The 10,122-nt window shown below is 37.7% G+C and overlaps 2 protein-coding genes across 2 annotated transcripts in view; one reads left to right on the top strand and one right to left on the bottom strand.

Moving 5' to 3' along the window:
- Window positions 1–546, bottom strand: part of LOC118744249 — a 1,665-nt gene extending 1,119 nt beyond the window's left edge. The window contains exons 1-2 of the mRNA XM_036477135.1: window positions 187–546; window positions 29–111 (exon numbers count right to left, since the gene is read on the bottom strand). Of these exons, the coding sequence (XP_036333028.1) occupies window positions 29–111; window positions 187–527 (424 nt within the window). The 5' untranslated portion in view covers window positions 528–546. The remainder of the gene's footprint in view (window positions 1–28; window positions 112–186) is intronic.
- Window positions 1–10,122, top strand: part of LOC118745093 (cell wall protein DAN4) — a 260,172-nt gene that overhangs the window by 32,258 nt on the left and 217,792 nt on the right. The gene's annotated exons all lie outside the window — the stretch shown is intronic.

Raw genomic sequence — 10,122 nt, 5'->3', positions numbered from 1 at the left:
TTTTTTTTTTTGCTTTCTTACTACTTACAAAATATTTTCATCAACTGCCTGCGTTCGTGGTAGTGTTCCTGATGATAGCCATACTGTAGGCGCATGAACATATTTGTGCACCTAGCGGTAGAAAAAACCAAAAGTAGCAGCTGCAATTAGACCATCTCTATCTTCATAGAATAAGAGTGCACTTACTTCCGCACCACATCGTACTGTGTAATGGCCCGCTGCGCTTGCCATGGATTGCGCAATACTTCTGAGAGTGAATTAATATTCTGCCATTTTACTAGCGGCACGTCACTACACATATCTTTGATCAACTTCTCTACGCATATGAAGCCGTAAGCCAACGCCGCATGGTCCCGGAAATAGGTGGAACTCTCACATTTGGCCACGTCTGGGCATGCACATTTGCAGCGCTTCGATTGACGTTGTTGATATGCGCTGGTGACCAAATCGTTTATCGTTTCACTTTTCATGCTCTTCACTTCGAGTTGAAGGAAGTGATTCTTATAGCTGGCAAGCTCTTCCCACATCTTGCTAGGGTTAGTCGTATTAAAGGTTTTATAATGGTCTCAGAAAGGACGATTTAAAAAGCGTTATTTAAATATTTTAGAACAATAAGCTAAGTAAAACAAAAATTACTGAATATTTCTGAAAAATTTTGTCAAATTATTGGAAAAACAAGAAATGAATATATCACGCAATTTTTTAGAAAATGTCTGTAGGAAAATTTCATAGAATTTTTTTAATGTAAAAAATGAGAAATGAAACGTGTCCTGATTGTTAGCAGCGTTTGGAAGTCGCCACTTAGCTGAAGATCACCTTCACACTGAGGCCCAAAGTCTCCCTGAGAGTGAGCAAAACATTATGCTGTGCATGCCGTTTGTAGCACGGTGCCACAGACGTGAGCACCCGAACAGACACCTACCTGAGGCAGAACCTGCGCCATGTCTCGTCAGAAGGCGTCTCTACGAACTGTAAAGGCAGGCCATAACCGGCATTCACAGGGAGTCTGTCGCAACCCTCACCAACTCCCGACCTGTGGCGGCCGGTTTAGGAAAGCTAACACCGACCGTTGATGAGACAAAACTTCAATTGCCTGTGGAAGCCGCGCTAGACTATCACAAGTGCGTTCTGGCTACTGCAGCAGATACATTCCTACCTGAGCAGACTAAATTCTCTCTGCATGATACAAAATATATCTTCACATATCAGCAAAACCAAAACCAATTAACACCCGTCTTCCTCTGGTCCATCCCCATCGGAGTGATATACATTCGGTCCTACCAAGAAAAGCCAGAGTGGAAGTACTTTGTGTACCTGCGTGTGACCTTGGACTTGAACAGATGGGCGTCGTATCAGCAAGGTGCCAGCGAACTGGATCTTTGATGAGGGTGGATTTGAAATGGAGAAAGGCTCATAAAATCGCGGACAAGTAAACTTTTGATTGGACGGTTCTTGAAGTAATCGATAAAGATTCTACGTAGAATTTACGGGCATTTGCCCTTTGACGACGATGAATACCACAGACTTGTATGAGTATTACAACGATACGCTTAGACTTAGAACAGATAATTAAAAAAATAGCGGCTCCGCTGATTTGATTTGGTCGTTAGGAATATACGAAAACGCTTCAGCCCTGAAAGAATTAAACGCGTTACCCTATGGTTGTAGTAGAGGAAAAAGAAGACAATGGAAGCTAAGGGAAGAGACAGACTTGGATATAGTTGGCACTCAACGGCCGCAATTCAGCACAAAAGAGGAAGGAGTGGCGTGGCTTGTTGGACTCGGTGGCTTCGTCTACTTGGGAACCAGTACTCGCACAAATAATCTCTCTGGCAACCAACGGCTACTCTGGGCTTGTAGAAAATTGAGCAGTAAGGGCCTCCCTCGACGAACTAAAACAGCACTTGAATATCTCTCATCGTGCCCGTCTTGATGTGTAGGCCGCAATTCATTTGCTTATGATCTGGCAGCTCTAGTCTGAAGTGAAATGAAAGTAACACTGCTTGCCTTGTTTTTTTTTTTTTTTTTGTAGCAATACTGGAGCCAGCGTTCGGACTACAAGTAATTAGAAAATTGCGCTGTGGGCATTGCTTCCGCAAACATCTCTTTAAACTTCAACTACATACATGCAAAAACACAAACGCAAATGTAATGTTACAACGAGCACAGCGATTAGAGATAGAGACTAGCTAACATTCAAAGTGCAGACTGAGACTATGAACGGACACCCCGACGTTCGTACCGAGATGACTGACAATCTCGACCTAAACATCTTCGAGCAATTTGTTCAAAATAATTAACTTAGAGCGAAAATTTGCTAAGTCCACTTTTACTAAAAAATATTTGTTAATGCAGGAAGTAAGAACTATGTATTAAAAATTATTAATTTCCTAAACGATTATTCTAACTGTTTCACTTCTAACCGTTTATTTTCAGCAATACACAAGCAGACAAATTTTTCATTAACATTGCGAAAATGGATTCGTTTGGGGGTTGGTTTAGCTTGGCATACGCGAAAGGCTTTTATTCTCTCCTTTAAAATTTTTAAAACTGGGCTTAGCAGGTTTTCCCTCTCAGATAGCGTTATTTAGGTAGTTTTGAGTGGGTTAACTACCAAAAAAACGGCCCGAAGTGTAAGTAAGTGAAAAAAACGGAGCAAGTTGTAGATTTTAATTTTTAACCGACTTCAGAAAAGGGAGAGGGTTATCAGTTCGTCGGAATATTTTTTTTGTTTTTATGTATGTTACCGGATAACTTTGGACCACGTTAACCGCTTTATATCATTTTTTTAAAGGAAAGGTGGTACCTCACAGGTGGTCCCATACCAATTTGATTTAAATCCCATCATTGGGTGATGAAGAAATTAACGGAAATCTAAAATTTTTGTATGAGAATTGAAGTCGGTTTTGTTTCTTGCTTAAAAATGATTTGTTTTTAAACCGTAGCAAATCTACTCCGGTCGGAGTAAACTCCGAACGCTGATACCGGATTCAAACACAGAGTTGTATTTAGTTGAGTAGGGACTTGCTCAAAGCACATTGTATTTGTCGTAATTTAGGCGATAAAAAATTATGCCGCTACACATTTTTTACAAAATTAATCAAATATCTTACGCCTTATTATTATTATTACATTCTATAGCCGAACAAAAAACTCAGTTTTCACTTTCACCTCGCGGGCTTGCTAATTTGTGTTTCGTTTTCTGTTCTTGAACGGTGAGAGTCACTTTCAGAGAGTAATTTATGTTTCTCACTAATCCGATGCCGCCCGGACTGTTTGTGAAAACTGGCTATCTGGCGGAAGACAAACATTAATGAATAATGTCGAATTTTCACTATGCGCCGAAATGACAAAAATTATATGTCATTTAAAAAAATGCCATGTGGAAATGAACGTAATGACAATTTTTTTAACGTAATGATACGAATATGTTTTGATGCCCAACTTTGTCATTTGCCATTTAGTGCCTAGTGGAAATCCAGCATAACAGACCGCTTTTTTCTTTGATTAAAAAAAAATGTCAACTGCACTAACAATTTAACGCTGAGTTCGCCGCCGTTCAGCTTTCAAATTTAAAATTTTATACGATTTGATGTTTAGTTTCAGGAACGAAAAGTGTTTTTTGCGTTCCCGGGGTTTTGTGCAGTTTCATTCTCGTTTTGAGAGCATTTCGCATTAACGCTCATTTGCCCGAAACTTATCCAGAAATGTAAAAACAGACCATTTCTTAGCAAATTAACCCAACGAAAGCAACCCTGCTGGCTAAAGAGAATTTAAAAAACCGGCTTTTGACGCTCACTGCATTGTTTCGCGCTCTTCGTTCATTGTGGCTGAAATCGCAAAGTGTGGAAAAACGACGATAGCAGACAGATTTAACTTCAGTTGATTTTAAACGCGCGCGAAGATAAGTTGGTGAAAGCTGTTCGCTTAATTTTTAACAGCAATTCGCTTAATATTTTTGAAAAAAAAAAAACAACTTGCACTAATTTGCTGGCAACAAGAAAAAAGTGCTCTGCTGAAAGAAAAACGATTTCAAATTCCCCAAAGAAACTGTCGAAACTACGTTTTTCTTAAGCTAAAAATAAAATATTACTAGCGAATCTAAAAGAAGACTTACCGAAAATAAAATTCTTATACAATTTTCGTTGAATTCAAAGTTATTTGTGCAGCGAAAATTTCATAATTTCTCAGTGGTATCTATGACGACTTGGAATAAATGCAAATTCTATAAACAAATCAAACGGAAATTGACTTAGTTTGCGCAAATCGTAATGTAAACACACACGAAAAGCCGCGTACAAAAACAACGGAATAAATGCTATATATGTACGTACATATGTAAAACAACCAGAAAATAAAACTAAACGTGAGAAAACAAACGTAATCATTTAAACGCAATCGCCAGGCAGTTAAAGGTGGAAAAATCGAAAACAAAACACAGTCATAAAAAGCAACAACAAAAAATAATAACAAGAAATTCCTACCTACAAAAGGTAAATAGCGCCGTGTGTACCGGCAAAAACAACAACGCGTCAACTACTTACAAACATACATACATTTCTGCACTCTAGCAGCAATAGCAACAACAATAACCAGACGAATGTGCGGAGCAATAACCGCTGCAAAGTAACAAAAATCGTTAGGTGAAAAGGGACGGTGAATTGAGTAATAAACGTGAGAATTGTCCGTCTGCCAAAGGAATCATTCTTTTTTTTTTTGTATGCATCCCCCATTTTGCTGATAAATAGAAATCACTGCCAAAAATATTTTTTTTTCTTCAACTCGAAACAAGTGAAAAGGAGTAAAACAGAAAAAAAAACTGACAACAGGCAGCAACAATTGGTACGTGGGCGTGGTAATTGCATTGCTGCAACTCGACTTGGACTTTGACTGCTAACTGCCAACTGCTGCTAGCTGGCCAACAACGAAAAAGGACAACGAACTGCTGAGTGGATAAACGAGCATTCATACATAAAAAAATAAAAACATTGTCCATTGAAATTTGTTACCTTCTACTTACATACATATATTTGCAACTCTTCCGAACGGATTCCGTATTAAGCTGTAAGGATTACGGGAAGATGGCGCTGATAAGACTGGCTAGGTGAGTATTTGGAATGAAGCGATGCAAGGCAATAGCATTGTATGTATATTGCATGAATGTTAATTATGTATGTAGCATGAAATAAATTCAGACTTAAGACTAATGGCGCAAAACAACGGCATATCTGTTTGCAAAGTCGTTGCATTGCGCTATCGTCAAGAGCTGATAGGGTCCTTGTAACGAGTGAGTATCCTGCAGTGCCGCACATGTGCTTCTTATACATTTACGCATATAAATATAACACAGTGAAGGTCATATAACAAGAAATGATTTTGTAAACATTGAAAAAAAATTATTTTGAAGACCTTGCCGAGTATGCAATTTATAATTGAAAAACAGTAAAAATTTAGTTACCTTTTGAGAAAAATTCTCGGTTATTTCTAGCTTGCTTTGGTAAAATTTAAGTCAAAATTTTTTAACATCAAATAAGCGCCAATTGTAACTTTTAAGGCACTAATAAAAACCAGTAATTTAAAAAAAATATTTTAAGACAAGTTTTTATTCGATTCGACCAAACTCGACACATGATACAGATAAACTCACTAATATGGACTCCCGGCACAAGTAGGACACGGTTGCCAAGACTTTAGATCTGCCAGAACGCCGCGCTACAGACAGCCGCGGCATGAATCCTCATGGCTCCAAATCACCAACTCCACAGTGAAGCGCAAATGCTTCCACTTGAGGAGCACAGCCTGATACAATCAGTTTCCCTTGCTACGTTACTGTAAAGACCATCCCAACAGCCACTTGCTGGCGCCAGAGCCACCTCCGCGCCATGTTCGTAGTGCCTAACAGTATCTGGTTTCTTGAGTTGACATTGAAATGCAAAGTAAAAGAAGCTTTGAAGACCTAAATAACAATACAGACTCCATGTATATAAGTAAAATTTGTTATTTTTGCACCTCAAATTATTATGTCCAACTGACGTCAAAGTATTCTCATTTCTTTGGCCACCACTGTACATGCATACGATTTTTAGGTACACTTAAAATTTTCTCTTTCATACATATCTTATGCGCCCATGGAACGTGACTGCTGGCGCATGCAACACAGGCGCACACACATGCCCACAACAGCATAGCAATAATAATAATAAAAATGCAATAGAAGCAAATTTATAACCATCAGCTTCCACAGCTGACCAAGCCGGTCGCTCTTCGCCATTTCCTTTACTTTCGTTAAACTTTGCTGAATTTCCTTTGTTCGCCGAAGACTTTAACGGTGTATTGGGTGGAGAAGGTGCTGTTGATTTTTCGAATTTCTGCAATTTTTTTCTATTTGAAATTTGCTTTTTATTGACAAAAATTTGTAGAAAATGTGTGGCTTGCTGATGTTGGAAAATATATGTAAAACTAAATGGGACGAAAATTTGGGTTTAAAAATTAATTAATTATATATTTTTTTTTTTTGAGAATTTATCTATGCAAAATTAATTTAAAATAAATAAAAAATTATAAACTGTTTATTGATAACTAAAAATTTAAGCAGAGCACTGTCCAAAATAAATAAATGGCATATTTAACTAAAAATATATACATATTTCACTAGCTCTTCAGCTAGCTGAAAAGTTTGCATATTGATCAAACAAAATTCGCTAAACTAACAAAATAAACAATTTAACTAAATGCAAATTTCCACTGAAATATCACCAAATGACACAACTGGCAAAACTAATCCCATTCATTGCAAATTCATATAAGCAAACAAGTCCAACAGTGTCGCGTGTGGCTATAATTAGCAAACTCCTCCTTCTCCATGACCAACATACGAGTTATTAATGGCTAAGTGCTAATGATGCCGCCTGATAAGTAAAACTGGCGCACTAATGTAGTTAGAACTTCATTCAAATGCTCATTCCCTAATTGGTGACCTTTTGTGAAGAGTAAACTCACAAAATGTTCGGCGTTTGGGTGTTAAAAGGCGTCGTCACAAGCCAAACGTCATGTGAACCAGCACTGCATGCGCACAGCTGACTCAACTCAACTCAACCGGTCATGAACTGGCGCTAAGTGAGCTCATTTGCTTGTTTAGTGAGTACTAGATAAGCATATGAATTGCATACATACATGCATAAATATATACAAACATACATACAAGTAAACAAAAAAAATATCTCTTCCGTAAGTGGCATTTACGCGTCCAACAACTAGTTTACTTAGCTGCTTTTCATTGTGTTACAGCATTTAATTATTCGCAAAGCCCCTTCATCTCCCCTCAGTAATTGCTGATGACAGCTATTCCCTAATATGTACTTATTAACTATTGACATTACACCAGTTTAACTACAATAATCTTAACAGCGCTCTGTATTGTTCTGTGCGGTGGGCAATGAACTCCATTAACAGTTGGATGCTAAACGCAAATAAAAATATGTATTTACGATTACTAATCAACCCGTTTCTTAACATCTGTCATGGAATTCAATCTACTTCGCCTACAAAGGGTGCCACATATAAGAAAATTGCCAGTCTCTTTGCACACAATTCAGTTAAATGCCCGGGAAAATTCTGATGGCCAGTAGCGATTTCTGTTAGCTTTTTTCCCGTGTTTGGTCATAAGTAGAAACTGTCCGCTTTCCTGCGCCGCAGATGGGTCTCTGGGGCGATAAGAGAGGTTATCGCTTCTTCCTTTGCGTGTTTATCGCCACGCTCATTTCTTCAATACCACTGTAACTCGGAAACGAGAGCACCCAAACTCACAGCTTTTTAAGGTATTACCTCGCCACTTTTTAAAGTTACCTGTTGAGATCTGAGCACGCTCATAGCCACTTGGATTTACACAAAGATCGTATTGTTCTGGTTCCAGTATCCATGCATCTCTCAAGGACATAGTTCATTGGCTTCGAGCACCTCAAACTCGGTGCTATACTGAAGGCGTGAGTAGTGAAACCGGAAATTAGGAAAAAATTACGCACCTCATTAGGTATCCCTTCATCTCGTCAACGCTACTCTTTGCTGGGTCACTTGGCATAGCAATCTTACGACTAGTCAAATTACATTTACTCAATAAACTAAAAGCCGTTACGAAAGATGTAAAGGAACGCAACAGCTGATAAGATAACCAGGCATAGAACTACAAATTCATGAAACAAGCCACGCTCTACAATCAGCGTTTGCGAGGTTATGAGTACATTTTGCCAACATACCATAACCGTCACGAATATCCTATTGAGAAAACTGTTTGCATTTCGAAGTCTTTACGGCCGTGGTTGAACAGAGAACAAACTCAAATACTTTAACAGGTTTGAAGCTCTGCAGTAGGGGTTCGTACCGATCCGTAGTTTTACTCCGGAATAGAAAAAAGAGGAATCAGTTTACCACTTTTAATGTATCCAGTGGAAACCGAATCAGTATTTAAAGTCTGGACTTTTCACCAGCTTGACATTGCTAGTGGAGGTGAAACTGTCGGACCTTCACAATTTCATGTGAGTGTCTTCTTCCGCCTCACACAAGGCATTCACAATGGGCAGATATGCAACCTAGTTCAGGTATGAAGGCTACATACACGGCTTTCATATCTTTTCTTCCAAGAAATCTTCTAACCTAAGATTGTGGCTCTGGAAGTAGAAGATTCACCCATATAAGTAAAAATCGCGCTATTATGAGAGTCAGCCTTCAAACGCGGTTTAAGAATGCATCTAAATCCGAAGTCTAGCAAACAATTACCAATAGTATTTCGGTCCGTACAGCTGGAGATCCGTTGAAAGAGATGGATAGGCTAGCTACAACGCCGTCAAGGAAACAATTTCTGAGCGAAAAAAAATGTAATAAAACTAAATAATCCTTCTATGGACCAGTTGCTTGAGCGACAGGCACCGAAAGAGAAAAGGAATAACGTTTGCATAAAACGCAGGAAAATACCACGATTTAGTTGGCATATGGACGATATGTCCGAAATAAAATATCCAACGACTCGGCATCGAAGGAATGACAACTAAAGCGAAGACATGGAAGCAGCCAGTCATGAAACTTCGTAAACGAGAAGAAAACTTAAAGGCAGTGATAATTTTAAAAGTGTCGCGAATAAATTCAGTAATGAACAAATGGTAGTTACATACTTAGATCACCATATATGTATGTATATATATCTATGTGCATATGTATGTGCTGCCTTTCAGACTTATAATATGATTTTAAATTATTAAAAATCTATGAGCAACACTAGCTCGATCAGCTAAGTAATTCCCCTACTTGTCTGACCCCTCACAACTTAATTATTTTTAGTCATCATTAATATTTGTAAACAATAGCGCAAGTATTTTGCATAATAGTTAATTCTATTTGTCAGTAAACGATATTCGTGCTGGAGACACACCCCCTGACACATAAAATTTTATTAATAGAAAACTTAGAAAAAACACACGACAATACTACATATTTTAAGCGAAACCAGCTATGAAGCTTTGAAGATATTCAAATTGCGCACAGTTATTGCATATATTACGCGAAAGAATGTTTGCATTAGGGTGGTTCAAATTTATTTCCCAGACACCCCCAGAACTGAGGAATATCGCAATTTTGAGACCAGTACCAAGCCGCTGGCGTTTTGAAGCTTTCCATCTTTTAAATTTTTTCCTTCGAATGGCTAGAAAATTGTTAGAAATAAATATTTTTTCATAGAATAAAACTTCCCTTCAGAAATCTGCAAACAATAAAACTATGTTGCATATTTAACTTTGGAATTTTACTAGCTACTTTTTCATCGCCAAAAATCGTATCTCTTATTTACAAAAATTAATTAATTATCTTTTGAAAATTTCTCAAGGCAAATATTTTTGTTCGATCAAAAAATGCTTCTTTTTTAAGTTTTCATAGCAACTCCACGAAAAAACTTAATTTTCCCTTGGAAACTATATCTCTACGGTGAAAATTCCACTTTTTGTGAAAACTCATATTTTGGTACTTGTTTCATTTCTTTCCGGTTATATTCAAATAATAATAAAAAATATTTTCAATAACATCGAAATGACTATAAGTTTTTTTTCTCTAAGGTAAAATATTTAAAAATAGACTTAG

Source organism: Rhagoletis pomonella, unplaced genomic scaffold (assembly GCF_013731165.1).
Source record: "Rhagoletis pomonella isolate Grant_MI unplaced genomic scaffold, Rhpom_1.0 Rhpom_scaffold_00008, whole genome shotgun sequence".
Classification (NCBI taxonomy): domain Eukaryota; kingdom Metazoa; phylum Arthropoda; class Insecta; order Diptera; family Tephritidae; genus Rhagoletis; species Rhagoletis pomonella.
Note: the sequence above shows the minus strand (reverse complement) of the source record. Positions and strands in the feature narration are given on the sequence as shown.